The sequence below is a fragment of the Solanum pennellii genome, chromosome 5 (genome assembly GCF_001406875.1).
Source record: "Solanum pennellii chromosome 5, SPENNV200".
Taxonomy (NCBI): domain Eukaryota; kingdom Viridiplantae; phylum Streptophyta; class Magnoliopsida; order Solanales; family Solanaceae; genus Solanum; species Solanum pennellii.
In genome coordinates, this window is record NC_028641.1 from 73,872,539 (window position 1) to 73,891,738 (window position 19,200).

At 29.0% G+C, this 19,200-nt stretch overlaps 2 protein-coding genes and 1 non-coding gene across 3 annotated transcripts; 1 reads left to right on the plus strand and 2 right to left on the minus strand.

Annotated features, from left to right (window-relative positions):
• Positions 1-383: 383 nt before the first annotated feature.
• On the plus strand, positions 384-6,220 carry LOC107018827 (leucine-rich repeat receptor-like protein kinase TDR). The gene is made up of 3 exons (XM_015219409.2): positions 384-2,686; positions 3,500-3,991; positions 5,686-6,220. The coding sequence occupies exons 1-3, from the start codon at positions 523-525 to the stop codon at positions 6,084-6,086; spliced, it is 3,057 nt and encodes a 1,018-aa protein (XP_015074895.1). The 5' UTR covers positions 384-522; the 3' UTR covers positions 6,087-6,220.
• Positions 6,221-6,320: 100 nt separating this feature from the next.
• LOC107018828 (QWRF motif-containing protein 7) lies at positions 6,321-10,080 on the minus strand. The gene is made up of 5 exons (XM_015219410.2): positions 9,378-10,080; positions 8,321-8,557; positions 8,094-8,183; positions 7,509-7,616; positions 6,321-6,455 (listed from the first exon to the last, which is right to left on the minus strand). The coding sequence occupies exons 1-5, from the start codon at positions 10,023-10,025 to the stop codon at positions 6,372-6,374; spliced, it is 1,167 nt and encodes a 388-aa protein (XP_015074896.1). The 5' UTR covers positions 10,026-10,080; the 3' UTR covers positions 6,321-6,371.
• A 2,226-nt stretch (positions 10,081-12,306) lies between these two features.
• Positions 12,307-12,500, minus strand: LOC114077391. The gene has a single exon (XR_003578700.1). It is a non-coding gene; the product is annotated as a U2 spliceosomal RNA (small nuclear RNA).
• Between the last annotated feature and the right edge of the window lie 6,700 nt (positions 12,501-19,200).

Sequence of the window (19,200 nt, forward strand, 5' to 3'; positions counted from 1 at the left end):
AGTTGATATATAATATAGATAGAATTCATGTATAATATATGTATATGAATGAACTAGGAAAATTAAATCATAAATACAAAATAGGACCTTCAAATATTTTGTTTGATTATAAAATTTGATCAGAGTTTGAAAATATGATCTTCAAATATTTTCAAATTCCCAATTTTTTGAACTCTCCTCTCACAAAACTTTAAATTTTTTTCAAGTATAATGCATATCCAGACACAATTTTATATTATCAAAATTTTACTGTTTTTGACTCTCGAAAAGTAAAACTTGACAAATATTTTAATACGGAGGGATTATAAGTTAAATCCTTTCTTGAGGGATTATACATGTGAATCTTTTTTCTTTTTCCATTTTCTCTATCTCTTCACACCAAAGAAAAAACAAGAAATGTAATCATCATGAACAAAAAGCTAATTCTAACACTCAAAAAACATTACTTCCCTTAAATTTACCACTCATCTTTACATACCTTATTTTCCTCTAACCAAATTATTTTCTTACAATCTCATAACCATGAACCATTTCTTTCTCACTACAATTTTCTTCTTTCTCATACAAATTTCACTTGTTTTCTCTACTTCAAATTTTCCTCTTCAACTCATTTCACTTTTATCCTTAAAATCTTCATTTCAAGATCCAAACAATACATTTCAAGATTGGAATCCTACATCAATTTTCTCAAATTATGGTTCACAACCCTTATGGTGTTCATGGTCAGGCATCAAATGTGACACAAAAACAAGTCACATTACATCACTTAATCTCTCAAAGAGAAATCTTTCTGGTAAAATACCTCAAAACATTATATCCTTAATACACTTACATCATTTGAATTTAAGTGGTAATTCATTTGATGGACCTTTACCATCCTTCCTATTCGAATTTCCATTTCTTAGATCACTTGACATTAGTCACAACTATTTCAATTCAACATTCCCTCTTGACGGACTAACAAATCTCAAGTCTTTAGCACACTTGAATGCTTATAGCAACAGCTTTACAGGCGCGTTGCCTGTAAAGCTTGTTGAGGTTCAAAATCTTGAGTATTTGAATCTTGGTGGTAGTTACTTCACTGGTGAAATTCCGAAAAGTTATGGGAAATTCAACAAGTTGAAATTCCTACATTTAGCCGGAAATTCACTGAGTGGGAAAATACCAGAGGAGTTGAGATTGTTGAACTCATTAGAACATCTTGAAATTGGATACAACAATTATACTGGAAATATTCCTCCTGGATTTTCATCGTTATCGAATTTGACATATCTTGATATCTCACAAGCTAATCTTTCAGGTGAAATTCCAATTCAGCTTGGAAATTTAACAAAGATGGAATCACTATTTCTTTTCAAGAACCATTTCATCGGTACAATTCCATCGAGTTTTTCCAAACTCACATTGTTGAAATCATTGGATTTATCGGATAATCATCTCTCCGGCAACATTCCTTCAGGATTTTCCGAATTGAAAGAGCTAGTCATGTTGTATTTAATGAACAATAACTTATCAGGTGAAATCCCTGAAGGGATTGGTGAGTTACCAAATCTCGAATTGTTAGCTCTTTGGAACAATTCACTCACTGGAATTTTACCGCGAATGTTAGGATCAAATGCTAAGTTACAAAAGCTTGATGTTTCATCAAACAATTTATCTGGTACAATTCCCCAAAAACTCTGCCTCAGCAACAATTTAGTTAAACTCATTCTGTTTTCGAATGAGTTTACTGGCGAGATTCCTTCATCCTTAACTAACTGTAACGGTTTATCCAGGTTGAGAGTCCAAGACAATAAACTCAATGGCTCCATTCCATCAGGATTCGGGTTTTTGCCTAATTTCACTTACATTGACATCAGCAAGAACAAATTTTCGGGGCAAATTCCAAAAGATTTTGGAAATGCCCCGAAAATGATGTACTTAAACATTTCTGAGAATATTTTCGATAGTAACTTGCCTGATAATATCTGGAATGCCCCGAATTTACAGATTTTCTCAGCAAGTTACTCTGGACTTGTTGGAAATCTCCCTGATTTCAAAAGATGTCAAAGTCTTTACAAAATCGAACTCGAAGGGAACAATCTCAATGGTAGTATTCCATGGGATATAGAACATTGTGAAAAGCTAATTTCTCTAAATCTTCGACGAAATTCATTTACAGGAATCATTCCTTGGGAAATATCTGGTATTCCTTCGATAACAGATGTTGATTTGTCACATAATTTTCTCACTGGAACAATCCCTTCCAATTTCGAAAAGTCTAGCACGTTGGAACATTTCAACGTGTCGTATAATCAGCTCACTGGTCCATTGCCTTCTTCAGGGTCTATGTTCTCAACGTTCCATCCATCGTCTTTCGTTGGAAACCAAGGTCTTTGTGGTACTATCATACATAATCCATGCAGGACAGATGAATTCAAAGATGGAAAAACAGATTTTTCGAACCATTCAAAGAAAACAGATGGTGCATTGATAGTATGGATCGCGTCTGCAGCGTTTGGAGTAGTAATTGTCGTTCTTATTGTGGTGATTCGATGTTTTCATTCAAATTACAATCGAAGATTTCCATGTGACAAGGAAATCGGACCGTGGAAGTTAACAGCATTCAAGAGGTTGAATTTCACAGCTGATGATGTACTCGAAAGCATAGCAATCACAGATAAGATCATCGGTATGGGGTCTGCAGGTACTTAACGATCTATATTGTTAGTAATGAGTTCAGTTGAACCCGCAGTATTTCATTTAAGTATATGTGGTGGAAAAATTATACAATATTGGTGTAGATATTTTTAAAAAAAAAAAAATGCTAACATCACCTAGACAAGTTGGCAATGTGATAGATTAGATCTTACCTTAAAAAATTATTATAAATATTAAGTTTTGAGTGCATTTTCAAATAACTCAGATTCTTAAATCCATTAAGATTATATTCTGGATCTGCCTCTATCTATAGATATAATGTAGAATTTCTACCTTGAACTTAGAATGGGGTCCGCGCGTAGTTAGTGGATGATCTATAGTATAAGTGAGGTCGAAGTGTGTGCAAAATCATTTGAAGATTAGTAGAACAAATATTACATTTCAAAATCACGTTTTCAAAGAAGTCGGAATCTTGAATATCAAGATTCTATTCTAGATTCGTCTCTGTCTATAGGTACTAAGTGAAACTCAGAATGGGGTCCGCAACTAGTGGATGATCTATAGTGTTACTGAAATTAAACATATATAGAGAAATGTGCAAAATCTCTTTGACATTAGTATTTTTAAAATAAGCCTGAATCTTGAATACTAAGATTATATTCTAGATTTGTCTATGTCTATAGATATAATGTACAATTTCAGGTGAAACTCAAAATGGGGTCCGCAACTAGTAGATGATCTATAGTGTTAGTGAAGTCGAACATGGAGAAATCATGTGCAAAATCTTAAAGTACGTGAAAGTTTGAAAGCTTGAGATTAAATTCTGAATCCACCTTTGTGTGTGCATGTCTATACATAGGTACAGTGTACAAGGCGGAAATGCCAAGTGGCGATATCATAGCGGTGAAGAAGCTATGGGCGGGGAAGCAACATAAGGAGACGACGAGGAAATGTCGTGGCGTGTTGGCGGAGGTGGATGTGTTAGGCAATGTAAGACATAGGAACATTGTGAGACTACTAGGTTGTTGTAGTAACAATGAATGTACTATGTTGTTGTATGAGTACATGCCTAATGGTAGCCTTGATGACTTGTTACATGACAAGAACAAAGATGCAAATTTGGTTGGTGATTGGTTTACTAGGTACAAAATTGCACTTGGTGTTGCACAAGGGATTTGTTATCTTCATCATGATTGTGACCCTGTCATTGTTCATCGTGACCTAAAACCTAGCAACATTCTTCTTGATGGTGAAATGGAAGCTAGGGTTGCTGATTTTGGGGTTGCTAAATTGATTGAATGCGACGAATCGATGTCCGTCATTGCTGGATCTTATGGCTACATTGCACCCGGTAAGTAATTTCGAATCTCACTTAATTTTTTTCAACGGTAGTCAAGAAACTACACCATGCATGGATTTGATACTATCATGTTGTGCTATATATATGTTTGTAGTCTTTATAGGCGTCCATACTCCGTATTAGTGGCGTTTCTATAAAGTCTGTCACAAATTATATAAATCATGGTGACTGAATTAGCTATTGATAGAACCCCCTAAAATGTTACTTTTAGTGACAATTTTTGAGGTGGCCATGAAAATCACATTTCTTATAGTCGAAATCCTTTTTTTTTAGTTATCTTAATTTTAAAAATATTTTCCCACAAAAGACCAAGTGAACAAAAAAAAGTTGGATTTATTCATGCTTATTATTTTAATAATAATTAAGGTTTAATTTGTGCTTCTTTTTTTTTTTTTTTATGTTGTGTTATTGTTTATCCAAAAATGTTTCGTCATCGATTGTATTGGTTTAGTCTGTTGTGTTAGGGTGACGAAAAGGGTCACTTGCGTGCTTAACGTGGTATCATGTCATATTATTGTATTTTTGGTGAACTTCATCATTTTGTTTGGTCCTTTTCAATGTGTCCACTTTCTTTAAGAATCTTCATGCTTGGGCGGATTTAGGGTATTGGATGGAGTTTTTCGGAAATTCAGTAATTTTTGTATAATTATATATTTGTATTGAGAAATTCAGTACAAAGTGTGTTGTTGGCTCAGTGACGATAGAAAAGGCCTAATTCTCGCCTCGGGGGTATATTTCTGTTGATCTTGTATTTATATATTGTCAGCTTTGGTCGTATATCGTATCCTTAGCTAAATTAACGTAAAAGAGTAAGACTACCATGACACCCAGAGGCGAACCCGTATGTATAGGTGGGGTTGCATGTGCACCCGTTAACTTCAGAAAAAAACATGTGTATATATGTATATCTATCTTAAAAAACTGGTAGAAACTAGATATAATTAACAATGACCTATGAAAAGTATCATGACAATTGGTACTGGTTAATGCATTTGCCCTCACGACCTAGGTTGGAGCCGAACCAGAAACACATTTTATAGTTTTTATTATAAGTGAGACTTATTTATAATATTAACATTGCTAGATAAGGTATTCGGACTCATGATCATTCAATAATATAAATTCATGTTATACTCGAAGTCTTTAAACTCAGGGTTCGCCTATAGTGGCACCACCATTACCATTTTCTTTTTTTTTCTTTTTTTATTTTTTTTTTTTTGCTCTTTTTCTCCGTGATTTACTACATATAATTATTTTAACCTTTTAGGGACCATTTCCACTATTGCGCGTGAATTAGTCCCTTGGCTCTTAAGGCTTTTGATTTCACTTTATGTTATTTCTTTGGACCCACAAAGATTTTCCCAAAGTATTATATATGAATCTTCATGATTATTAAACCCTTTAATTTATTAGTCCTACTACTATATTCTTTATTAGACATATAAATTCAAAAGTCAAATACTTTGGGCTATAAAAGCCAAAATGTTATGATAACTCAAATTCTTGTGCAAAAATATATTGTTGTGATCTCACTTAATTATCTTACTTGCTAGTGTTAGTCGTAAAATCAAATCGAATCAAATGTGTTTAAAATTTATTTTTTATATATTATGTATAATTATAGATACTATAAGATTCAGATTACTGATCTAACTTTATATGTGTATATATTTTTTATGGTGTAGAATATGCGTATACATTGCAAGTGGACGAAAAGAGTGACATTTATAGCTATGGAGTGGTGTTAATGGAAATTTTATCGGGAAAAAGATCGGTAGATTCGGAATTTGGCGATGGAAATAGCATTGTGGATTGGGTGAGGTCCAAGATGAAAATTAAAAACGGTGTAAATGATGTTTTAGATAAAAATATTGGTGCTTCGTGTCCTCGAGTGAGGGAGGAAATGATGTTGATGCTTAGGGTGGCGTTGCTATGTACTAGCCGGAACCCGGCTGACCGGCCTTCCATGAGGGATGTTGTGTCCATGTTACAAGAGGCCAAGCCCAAGAGGAAGTTGCCCGGAAGTGGTGGTGACAATTCAAGTGGTCTTGTTTGTTTGGCCCAAAAGGCCAATGTGGAGTGTTAATATAATTGGAGATTCGGGTTTTTTTTTTTCTTTTCAATTGTGGGGGATTGGTATAATCGTATAGGATAAGTACGCGATGTTTTCTTTTAAAACTTTTAACTAGTGAAATTTCAGGTATTTTGATTTCTGAGTGATTATTTGTGAAATTTTCTCGTGATTGTTATAAACTCTGTGAACTAACAAATAGGTATTGATAATAATTAAGGATTACAAAATACATCAAAAATATAATGAACTTAAGTAGATCTCAAAAATGTGTGTTTTTGCTAAGAAAACAAAATATCTTTAGGATTGATCTTCTCCTTCCCATCTTGTCATCCTCTCCTTAGCCAATTGGATACAATGTACTCTCAAGGTTTCCTCTTCTACCTACACATACAAAGAGATTATTGGTTTTGGAGTAACATGTATCTTTTATAGATGTACTAAATCGAACACCAAAATATTTATAAATAAATTACTTTTGAAAAAAAAAACACTTTTCTTGACGATTAAAAAATCATAAAAAAAAAAGGGTAATCGATGAAACTTAATATGGCAACATTTTGTTGTCACAAAAAAGTCACATTTTAGCGACTCTTGCCCCCACAACAACAAATCGAATAAGGTCACCACAAATAAATTATCGAAGCCACATTGTTAGCTCGAAAGGCTATGGATATATAGTGGATATCGACTATTAAGTCTCTAATTCAAAATCAAATATGAAACTTTGGTTTCATTCAACTTCGATCCTTTAAGAAGATGCATGAATCAAATTACAGATTTAGGATGTGAAAATAACTCAGAAAAAAAACTCATATATATCACATACACTAGATAGATATCACATATATATTTATGGAATACGATTCAATTTTAAATTGTAAATGTGTAAGACTTATAATCTTGTACTAAAAAGCACAAATCAAAAGTTCGATCTCAAAGGCATGATGTTAATAATGCTCATTGACCATACATTGTTATAATGAAAATCTTGATCTCATATCTTATGCTTCATGAAAATCTTGACCTCTCTTAATAAAATATATATTCGATATATGATTTTCCCCTAAATTCTGCATTGAACGCAACTGAAATACTTGGTATGCTCATATTAAGAAAAATGTGTTCTTATTATAAGATGTATTTGAACTATAAGAAAATTATGAATTATATGGAGATTTTTCTGGGGATTAATATAAAAATTCGCAGGAATTTTATTTTCCCGCAAATCTTTACACTATTTCCCAGAAAAATTCCTATATAGTTCACAGTTTTCTTGTAATGTTGATAGGACGAAAATTAATTTTCATGACAAACAAGTGTGCATGTTTAATTTATGGTCAACAAAGAAGTTAATAATAACAATAATAATAATAATAATAATAATAATAATAATAATAAATAAATTTATAGTAATAATAAAAAAAAAAATCTTACCTCTAAAGAATTAACTGTTTTTAAATGACTCTCTAGCTCCTCCAAGAACTCTTCCTCCTGCTTTAAAATTACTATAAGTTGTGTGAGCAAATAGCATGACTGCTCAACCTGGAAAACCAATTTAAAAACAAAAAAATATTATTAATTTTCTTCATTATTTTAAAAAAAACAAATAATTTCGACAGAAATTGGCTCATCGAAAATACCTTAACGATGAGCCAATTTCCTATGAACATCTTTTTAAGAGTTAATTATCGAAATAAAATCTAAATTGACATTTCTTAACGAGTTGCATATCTTAATTATATATTATTATTTTTATATTATTAAACACATATCGATACTGAGCTTGTCAAATATTTACTTCAATCAAGAACAGACATGATAGGCACGAAGTATGTTTAATACAATTACAAAGGAAATGGTAGTTTAAGTAGATAAATGAAATAATAAATAGTTATTAAGATATGAAACTCACGAAAAGATTATTATTATTATTATTATTATTATTATTATTATTATTATTATTATTACTATTATTATTATATGTTTTTGCAATGGATAATTTTATTTTATATTAATTACCTGCCATTGCATATTCATAATAAAATCCTGGATACCGTCCATTACTTCCTCTGCTGAGATCATAGCATCGTAAATTGACATAACTTTTGCCTGTCCAAATAATTGAAAATTATTTGTATTAATTTCTAAAAATAATTATTTAAAATATAAAGAATAAAATAATTTTAAAAAAAACTTTTTTAATTATATTTTTTAAGAAACGTATAAAAGAAAAATACGATGAATACCTCAGCTCCATCAACAAGTGGAAGACAAAGAGAAATTGCTGATAATTTTCTTGCTACCCTTCCAACAGCTTCAGAATTTTTCAATTCTAATCTTTGCCACTCTCTAAGTAAACAATTTTGAGAGTTCATTATCTTATTTATTTTTATATCATGCTTCATTTTTTGGACTTCAATTTTCTTCTCAGCTGTGAAATTTCTCATAATTGAAATTCTTAACCATACATTGAACATCTTCTTCTGTTTTCATCACCAACAAAAAAATAAATGAGAATATAAGAAGGAAAAAAACTATATAAGAAAACATATATACTTCACTACAATATATACTGTTAATTATCTATATTTTCATAATATTACGTTATACGTATATCTTATCACTAATTAAGAGTTTTCTATCATACAATGAAGAAAATATATATAGATACATGTATATTTGCTATCTTATACACAAAAATAGGGAGAGAGACGAGAGATTGGGGAACAATGAAGAAAATATATATAGATACATGTATATTTGCTATCTTATACACAAAAATAAGGAGAGAGGCGAGAGATTGGGGAGGTAGGCGAGCAAGATTCGTATGTATACCAGATACATACAATTGACACTAATGTATCTATATGTATCTGTAATTCTCATATATCTGGAATACCTATCACATGGGAAAGTGGCAAGTGAAATGGGAGAGAATCGAGTCGGGCGAGCGAGATATGTTATGTATCCCAGATGACAGATACATGCGAGCCACTTGGATATAATCTATCCAGAAGAAATTACACCTAATTTTGACCTCATGTATTCAAGATACATGTATCTGAACGTATGATGAAGGACATTGAATTTTAATTTGTAAATATCGCGTGAATATTATAAGGTGAGTTAATGATCCATGGATATATATATATATATATATATATATATATATATATNATATATATATATATATTGTTTTTTTAGTTATTATTTAATTTTGTGACTTTAGTACAATAATTAAAATAATAAATTATCATACTTAAAATTACTCTACCAATGGAAGAATAATTAATTCATATTTACCTGTGCAACCCTCTTGATTGCAGCCATAGAAGCCTCAACACGAGCATTGACAAATCTCCATTGTACTAATCTATTACTCATAAGACGATATTGATGAAAATCTTCTTCTAGTATCGGCGAAACTTTTTTCTGTTTAAAATACTTTAAAACGCCAGTAACACCACCACGACCACCACCACTATCACTGACGTCCTTAGACGTGTCCATTTTCAACTTTCTCGAGCTAGGTGACTTAGGAACTATAGGTAAAGGACGTCCCGGTGACAATGCCCATGCAGATCGCGAATTATTATTTGTACTAACACACGTTGTTGTTGCTGTTGTTGTTGTTGTTGATGATGATTTTGATCCATTATCGCGTTTTTGTAAGAATTTAGCAAAAGTACTATGATTATGATGATCTTCCTTTTCTTGAAATTTTTTGTTATTCTTGATCATCTTCAATGGGCTAACATTTTCTTCTCCTCTACTATTAGATCGCAATTTTGTGGTCGATTTTGATCGATTGACTAGCTTTGGTGGAACAGAGTCGATTGTGTGAATTTCTGGGAGTGACATTCCACTTTTACTTCTAAGTAAACGCGGAGAATTAGCTGATGATCGAGGAATAATATTGTTGCGATGATCGCGATTTTTCTCCTTCTCCATTGATAAAATTGATGGAATTAATGTTTTAGGAGTATATTTGTATTTTTGAAGAAGATTTTAGAGTATGAAACAACTAGTCGAGAAATTAAGAAATGAGGTGGGGAGAAACTATATACTATAATTAATCAAGAGATGGCTAGCTAGTAGTTGAGGGCACGTTAATTTATATAATATACATATATATTTGTTAAAACCAAATTGAAGTTCGAGGCTAACACGAAAATTAGTCAACCCAATTATGAGCTAAGATGACTTTTTGGAGGTCAATGGTTTAAGTTTGTATTCAAAATTAATAGTTGATTATTTTGAATTCGTGTCACAGCTTTTAACTTATTATGAATTTGCACCACATAGAGTTTTAGCTCACTAAATGAAGAAATTTTGCTTATTAGGATGTTCTTCGTTTTGATGACTTGAATATAATTTTTTTATACATATTTGTTAAAGTTTCGTTGTTTTGAAGTATGGCAAAGTCAAAGAGTTGTAACAGTAACATGGCAAAAGGGGGAAGATGTGTGTCTTATTTGCTGTGTTCGTAATGTATGTTTATCATCGTCAAAAGGGGGGAATTATTAGAATGAGAAAGATTTTGATAATTGACAAATATAGGAACAGATAAAAGAAACAGGTTGTTCGACGTGTTTCTTACTGACCGAATCCGACTTAGATAAGGAGAACGTCGACCTCACGAATTAGAAGATATAAAGATGTGGAAGTATTGCTTTTTCGACAAGCAACCAGTACAGAAAGTTTTCTTTCATAAAAGAGTTCGCAGGCAAGATAGTTTTCTTAATCAAATAGGAAAACTAGACAAACTAGAAAGCCGAAGCAAAGAAGGATTTATAATGACGTGAATGTGATTTCAAATCTGGAATGAAATATGTTTTGGATTCAAGTCCAAATCTATAAATAGGGCGATAGATTCGCTTGAAGAAAATTGTGCACTTACATAGAGAGAAGATTAAAACACGATCAAGAGGTTTGAGAGAGTTTTGAGATTTATTAGGAGTGTTGCAATTTGTGAGGAAAAATTGTAAGATTGTAATCAAGAGTTTTGATTACAATCTGAGTTTTGTGAGTAAGAGTTGTTCGACAAGTTGTAGAATTTGAAGAACATTAAAAGATATAAAATCGAGGGGTTTTGTGTCTTTGGGTAGCTAGAAATTAGAGTTTATAATTTCTTAGCTAGGAATTAGATTTTATAATTCCTTAGGTTACATAGCTTTGTAATCTTTTGTTGAGACTTGAAATTTAATAAAGTGGAGTTAAATCCTACAGAGGTGTAGATCGTGATTTTTACCCTTAAAAATTGAAGTTTTCTGCGATAAAATATTGTATTATTATTTTATCTGTTTCACAAAACGTAACTATTATAATCTACAAATGAACATATAAAATAAACCTGTTTCTTAGACAATTTGAAAGTCAGAAATCCAACAATTGTCTCTTATATTAAATCACGCAAAGTTTAACTTCTACGTATTAATTGTTCTTTATAATATTAGGTTGCACAAAAATATCTACAAATATTCCTTTGTTAAGGGATTTTGTAATTTGAAAATAAGTTAACATTTAAAGGCAAGGCGGTTGTAACATTTGAGCAATGGCTCAATATATTTTATTTGCACCACAAATCTATATACATATCTATAAAGTTCACTAAATCATCAACACATGTTAGATATGGACCCATATTTTTATAATCATACAATGAGTTTAACTGATCAATACCTTTATCAAAACGTTTGGATACCCTTGATAGCTCAATATATTCACTCATTGCACTAGTTCACATTATTATTTTTTGAATTCCATTTCCTGTTCGGTCTTTCAATAAGTAGTCAGCTGCTGGCGTAGTCAGACTTAACATTGATTGAAGCAGTGGAGAGAAGGCAAATTCCTTCGTTATAATTCATGACTTCATTAGTGAACTCATCAATTTTAAATTTTGAATCCACGTCTTATTTATTATAATTCATAACTTAATTCATTACTGAACTCATCAATGTTAGATTCTGAATTCAGATCTTATATAATGTAAACTAATATAGATCTTATTGGTCATGTATATAAACTAAATTCATATATTTGTTCATCTATTTACTATTGTCTGCCTCTCTACCTACCTCTTCCATATAAATGGGTTGGTTCAGTACAGACCAATATTAGGATCTTGTTTATTCGTATAACTTAGATGTCTTGTATGTGTCGAAAAAATAATTTTAGTGGATGACCTTACAACAAACGCCTCTATTTTAAAAAGCAATTGTTTTTTTCTTGGTGGCGGTGCACCAGGCCAAGGTTATAGTATGCAACACCAAGGCGATGTTGAAGGTCCTGATAGCAAGCTACCTTGGTAGACCTTTCCCCTCAGAAAATAGAGTTATTGTGTGAGTCGATAACTCATATATCAAATTTTTGTACTGATAAATACAGATACTATACTTGATTTAAGTCAAAAGGGCAAAAAGGTGTAAAAACCGTTGTTTGACTATGAGAATTATTCATTTTTTTATATAAAAAAAATATAAATATATTTTATGTCAAATTTGATATTTGATTGTAAAATATCTAAATCCAACTTCAGAGTTGGATATCGAAGTGTTCTAAATCTGTTTCCCAATTTCATTATCATAAATTTCAAATAAAATGCTCTTTTTTTTCTCTCTGCAAATAATATCGATATTCAATTTTAATTTCACGAACCTAAAAAAAATAAAAGAAAATATGTGGGAACGTTAACTATGAAATATTGAATGCAAGTGGACAGTACACGTAGCTATCACAAATTGAAAAACTTGCAAAATTGAAAACACACTTTGAATTAAATAATAAAAGATTTTTGTTCATATTTATATTATCAATCAAAAAACTTGGACGATCTAGAACTATCTAACTCAATAATTATAATAAATGGTCTAAATTCTAGAAAGGTACACTTTCTAAGTTTCGTGACTCATAAGTGTTTTTTTGACTTTTTAAACTTAACGAGAGAAAAATCTTAATAACTAAGAAAAGATAGAATTTATTTCCATAGTACCTTAACCAAAATGAACTCCTCTCTTCATCATCTTTTTCAAAATTTATATTCTAATATCTTCTTATCATTTCTTCTCACAACACAATAACAAAAACAATTTTTAGCGGCATTAAATATTGATATTAATAAAAAATATTAAAATCTTTATCGGCACGCTAAAGGCTTTAGGACATATACAAATAGTGTCAATTTCTGCTAAAAATACATATTTAACGACAAGTAAAAATTAATTGTCGCTAATAATCATTTTTGTTTTAGTGCAACCTTTTCCTTTTTCTTAACATTTATAAAATAAAATATAAAGAGACGAATTTTGAGCTGAAATATATCATTTTCTTTAATAAGCACAATGGCAAACCATTTCGAGGAATTCCTTAGCACAAGTAAATACGAGTTAAGATGTTTAAATGTGTATATTTAAATTTGAAAAGGAAAACAATTTTCTAATTGTATATTTAAAAGATTATATTTCTTTTGTCCAAATTATGTGACACTTATTTGTAAATTTCGTAAAAAGCAATATAAGTTTCAATAATTGAAAATACAAAATATTAAAAAATCTATGAAAAAACAAAGTTATTTGAATTTTAAAATTGAAAAGTAACATATAAAATAAGACGGATGGGGGAGTATACCTTTTGGAGGAGCTGTTTTTTTTTACACATAAAGACACGGGCGGATCTATGGGTATCCGTGGGATGCCACGACACCCACTGATCTCAAAAAAAACTTTGTATATATATGTATATATGTATAAGAAAGTTAATATAGAATTTCTTTGCCACTTTCTAAACAAGAGAATAGTCCAATTGGCAAAGCAGGCCATTTGCCACATGTGCAGTCCGGGATTAAACCTCATCTGCAGTATCTTTTATTTATTCGAATCGACTCTTATTCACATAATTAATTTTTAAGTTTCTTTACTTTCTCTTTTATTAATTATTATTAATCTTTTGATATGAGTGTCGCTTGTTTATTCTTTTATCAGTTAATGAGTATTGAATTATGAATGTGACAAAAATATTATTAAGAATATATTTAAATAGTGGTTCTAAAAAAATATGTAAGTTTTAAAAAATGGTGAATATTATTATTAGAGTTCTTTTAATTTGAAGATTCTTTCGATCTTCACCAACGTTCTTGGTAAGTAGGATGACTAAATTGAACTATATCTTGTATTCTCTTTGTTATATTTTGTAACAATATATTAAGTTAACACTATTAGATAGTGTATAAAAGCTCAAATTTTAGTATGACATTTTTTTTCCTCAAAGTTTCAGCGAATAAAGCCACAAATTTCTAAAAGAAATAAACATTGAATTTTAGTGAGTATCTAAAAGAAAATATTACTAACATGCATATTAATCGATTTATTTATAAAAATCAAAAAAAGATAACTAACTCGATTGTAACCTAAAACTAAAAAACAACTGACTCACTTTATTTGAATAATATGACACCCAAGACCTCCAAATTCTAGATCCGTCTCTGCATAAAGAGACAACTTTAATCTTTTATCTACTATATTAGAAGAATGGGTTGACAAATTGTATCAACCTATCAGTATTTTGTCTTTAAAATTTGAATCTACAATAATTTAGTCATTTTATATTTAATTTGTTCAAGGTGGTCTATATTTCTAGAAGACAAATTATCACATTAGAGTTTTCGAATTTTGTTTGCTTTTAGATTAAATGATCTTTTTCTTCTTTACAAATTGATCTTGCAATTCTTTAGGTGAAAACTATATAATTTTACTTTAAAAATTAACTTCTTCTATTTTTTTTTTTAAAAAAAAAGACCTGCTCCTTTCATTTTCATATATGTAATATTTTTTATACTCTCTCTCTTTCTATATATATATATATATATATATATATATATAAAATATTTTTTTCTTAATTTAAGTATTTCTATATTTTTATTTAAGTTCATTAATTAAAGTTAAGTAATTTTGTCTTTAAGTGTTCTTAGTTGTAATTTACATGACAAGTAATGGCAATTAACAGTTGCTAACTTTTGTCTTTGCAATATTTTTGACCTTCAGGTAGTTTGGTACAAAGATCAATAATGCAGAGATTAGTAATGTATGGATTAGTAATGCAGGGATTAGCAATGCAATGATCATTTTTATCAAGTGTTTTGTTCATTGTTTCTTACCTAATTTTGTGTGTGTTTTAAAAGTTTACAAAAAAAATCCTTCCCAATTATACCCTAGAGTTATTATGAAATTTTCTATTTAATGTAATTGAGTCAAGATAGATAATTAACGAAGAATATTATTTTTTATAACATTTTTAACTTGCTAGGAGAATAGAAATTTTATTGTCATGTTCACTATTTTTTCACTTAAATTATTTGAGAATAAATAATTGTCATCTTAATAAATCAGAGTTAATATCTCAAAAGATCACACAACGATAATGATTTATAAAGAAAATTTATTGAACTTTGTTTTGTATAAATAAATTTTAAAAAGACTCTTTATCATAAAATAAAATTAAAAAAAAAGTAAACATAGTAAAATAATTTAAACTATTTTTATACTCGAGATGTCTATGTATATATATATATATACACACACACTTGTTTTAGACTACTTGTTTAATTTTAATGGACTTTCATTAAGAGACAATATTTTATTTATGAATTGTTCTTAAACTCATACATCAACATTATCATATTAGTCGGATTATAATATTTTATATTAATAATTAATAGATTAAATAACTCATATTTTAGAAACAAAAAATTATATCTAAAAAAAATAAATTTTTGTGAGCTAATTTATTTAAATAAATTTATTAGTATAAATATAAAATATAAAATAAAAAAAAATAAACAAAATGATTAAAAGAATTTGAGGGGGTATTTTTGTTTTTATCCAGATTAGTCTCATGGTATTAGAGCTAATATCACCAATTGGAAGGTATCAGTTATACACCCTCTAATACCATGTAGGGTATATAACTAATTCATAAATTGATTCAAAATTTCTACCAAACATAATATTAAATAATACCACACATAATACTTAGACTATTTCTCCTAAAATTCCTTACAAATGACCTCTTAGTGTCTTCTATACTATTACATTTTCGAACCACTAATTTTAATTTAAACTATGAAATTAAATACATCTATCTATTACATTTTCAGTTGATTAGTTTTCACCTAGCAAAAAAAAAAGTTCTGTATTTAGCTAATACGTTTTGTATTTAGCTAATACTCCCTCAATCCCTAATTAATTATTTATTTTATTTTTATCCTTTTTATTTGTTTATTTTGAAAAATAAAGAAAGAACAATTATTATTTTTATATATTATGCCTTCAATTAATTAATTTTTTAAAAATTGAACTTTTTGAAAATTTTAATTTTTTAAATTTATTCACTTTACCAATAAATTATTATAAGTGTGTCAATTCAAAAATAAACAAATAATTAGAAAAAAAAGAGAGTATTAGAAGATGTAATATAAGTTAGTTCTAAAAAATAAAAAAGATGAAACATCAAATGAAGGAGTTGGAGGGGAAAAAAAGCAATACTTTAAAAAGAGTTTAAAAAAAACATAATAACTTAAATTCTTAAATTTTAATATTTCTAGCCTAAATCTTAAATTTCAAAATTTTCTAATCCTGGGCTCTAATTTTCTACTACATAAAAAAAAAAAAAAGATTTTCATGTGTGAACTGAGATCATGTGATAAAAAATTTTAGAAATATGAACATGAGACTTCTTCCTTCCTGGATGTTTCCCCAAAATATAATGATGAACTTTTCATTAAATTAAATGACGTTAATTCGATATTTTAAATAACAAATTTCGATATTTAAAAACTATCTGAAAAGTTTTATTCAATTTTTTACATGTCAATATATATGATGGAAGATACATTGTAAATGTTAATTAAAGTTCTTATTATTTTATTCTCAAAAAGAAAATCATCATGACAATTAAAAGTGGATAGAGAGAGTAACTTTTTACAGATGAATAAAATATATCAAGTTTTTTTGGTATGATTTTATCGAAATAATTTGTTATGCATTAAAGAATGTAGTGTATGGAAAAGGTTGTTTTTTTCTAATTAGAGGTTTCGAATTTAAATTTTGAATATAAAAAAATTCTTCATATATTAATTGATCTTTAATGAGGATATCAAACACCACCTGACTCTTCCAACAAATAAAATTAAAATATATTCTGATCATTATTTGGTGTTTGCCCCGTGCTTTCACGGGCTAATTAAATCTAGTCATTTTTACAAATAAGATATTTAAAAGAGTCTTTCTCTTCTTGGACAAATCACGAGATTTCATTTCTTTCTTTTAAAAAAAAGCACCGGCTAATTAAATCTAGTCATTTTTACAATAAGATATTTGAAAAAGTCTTTTTCATTGGTAAGAGGCGATCTCCTTGGGAGGGATGTAAAGGAGCCATAGGTCACGGGTTCGATTCTCCCTTGAGGCTGCGAGTCAATAAGAGGGGATTAAAAGAGCGAATGGCCGCCCATGGCAGAGACAATACCTGAGTATGTGGATCCCGAAGGGGTTGTCACAAATCTGGACAAATTATAAGATGTCGTGAGATTTCATTTCTTTTTTTAAAAAAGTAAATAATATTCTTGTCGATTAAAGTCAAATTTCAGTGTCTATTTAATTTTTTTATATATTATGATGTCTTTTAATTAATTAGAAGCGGACAGCTTTTACAATTGATGCGCATACACATTAGACAAATTGCACAAAAAGATAATAATTGCTCGAGTTGGTGAAAGTATGAGAATATTTTTGAACTTTTTCTGATTTTTAAAATAGGTTTAGACACTTTAATACTTGTAAAGTTAGTGAAACAACAATTCACAGCTAATAGCATCTTATTTTATTTAAATAAAAAAAAAGTTATCTAATATATTTTTGTTTTGTAATTCAAAAACTGTTAAAAAATTACATTTCACTATGATAAAAATAATTATTAGCGGTAACTAAAATTGCCGTTAAATATATATTTTTAGCGGTAATTGTCACTTTTTGTATATGTCCCTAAAGCCTTTAGCGACATTGGTTCTAATGACACTTAATTAATGCTGATAAAGAATTTAGCATTTTTTATTAATGTCAATATTTAATGCCGCTAAAAATTATTTTTGTTATAGTGTTTGCAATCGTATCGGGTGTTTATATCAATTTGATACATGCATCACATGTGCAAATTTATAATTTATTTTATATAATCTTAATTAATTAACATATATTTTACTTTATTAAATTATATAATAATAATAATAATAATTACATTAATTAAATATAAACACCTAATGCGAATAAATTTTTTCCAGGTTAAAAGCTCAGGTTTGAATCACCAACCTTAAAAAGCATCATATATGTAGTATTCAGAGAAAAGAAAAAAATATGGTATAGAATATTATTAATTTATTAACATAATAAAATAGTGAAACGTGTACAATTAATATCATTTTTCTTTTACTTTTCAAACACTTTAATAAAAATTAGTTATACTTTATTTATCATTATCACGAATTAGGGTAGTAACTCAACTATGAACAAATACAAGGGTAATAGATACATCTAAAGTTAAGTGTGCTAATAACTTTTTTTGGGATATAACTTTAAGATGTAATATATGTTATTTTATTTTATTTTTAAATAAGAAATAATACCTAAAACGTTGAGAATATGTTTCTCATTTTTCAATTATATAAAAGTAGAAAAACACAATTTTTTAAAAGTGATTTTACATGCCATAGTGCAAGCATCCTAATTAAGCGTCACTAATTGTTCTATTAAATAGGAGTACAATTTATGTGGTCTAACTATACTACATGGTTACCCTAAGCAAAAAAAGAAAGGATCGTGTCTAATACGTAGGTGAGTTTGGACATGTGAAAAATCGCGATATAAAATTAAGAGATGAAATCGACGTTTGGATATTTGATTTCATGCTAATTTTATCTCATGATTTCATTTCATGAGAACGAAATTCAAAATTCTCCAAAAATCATGATTTGAGAATTTCAAATCGTGATTTCCGATTTTCAAATACAAAAATTAACCCACAAATTTATATTTTATTTGAAACAACCTCATATATATATATATATATATATATATATATA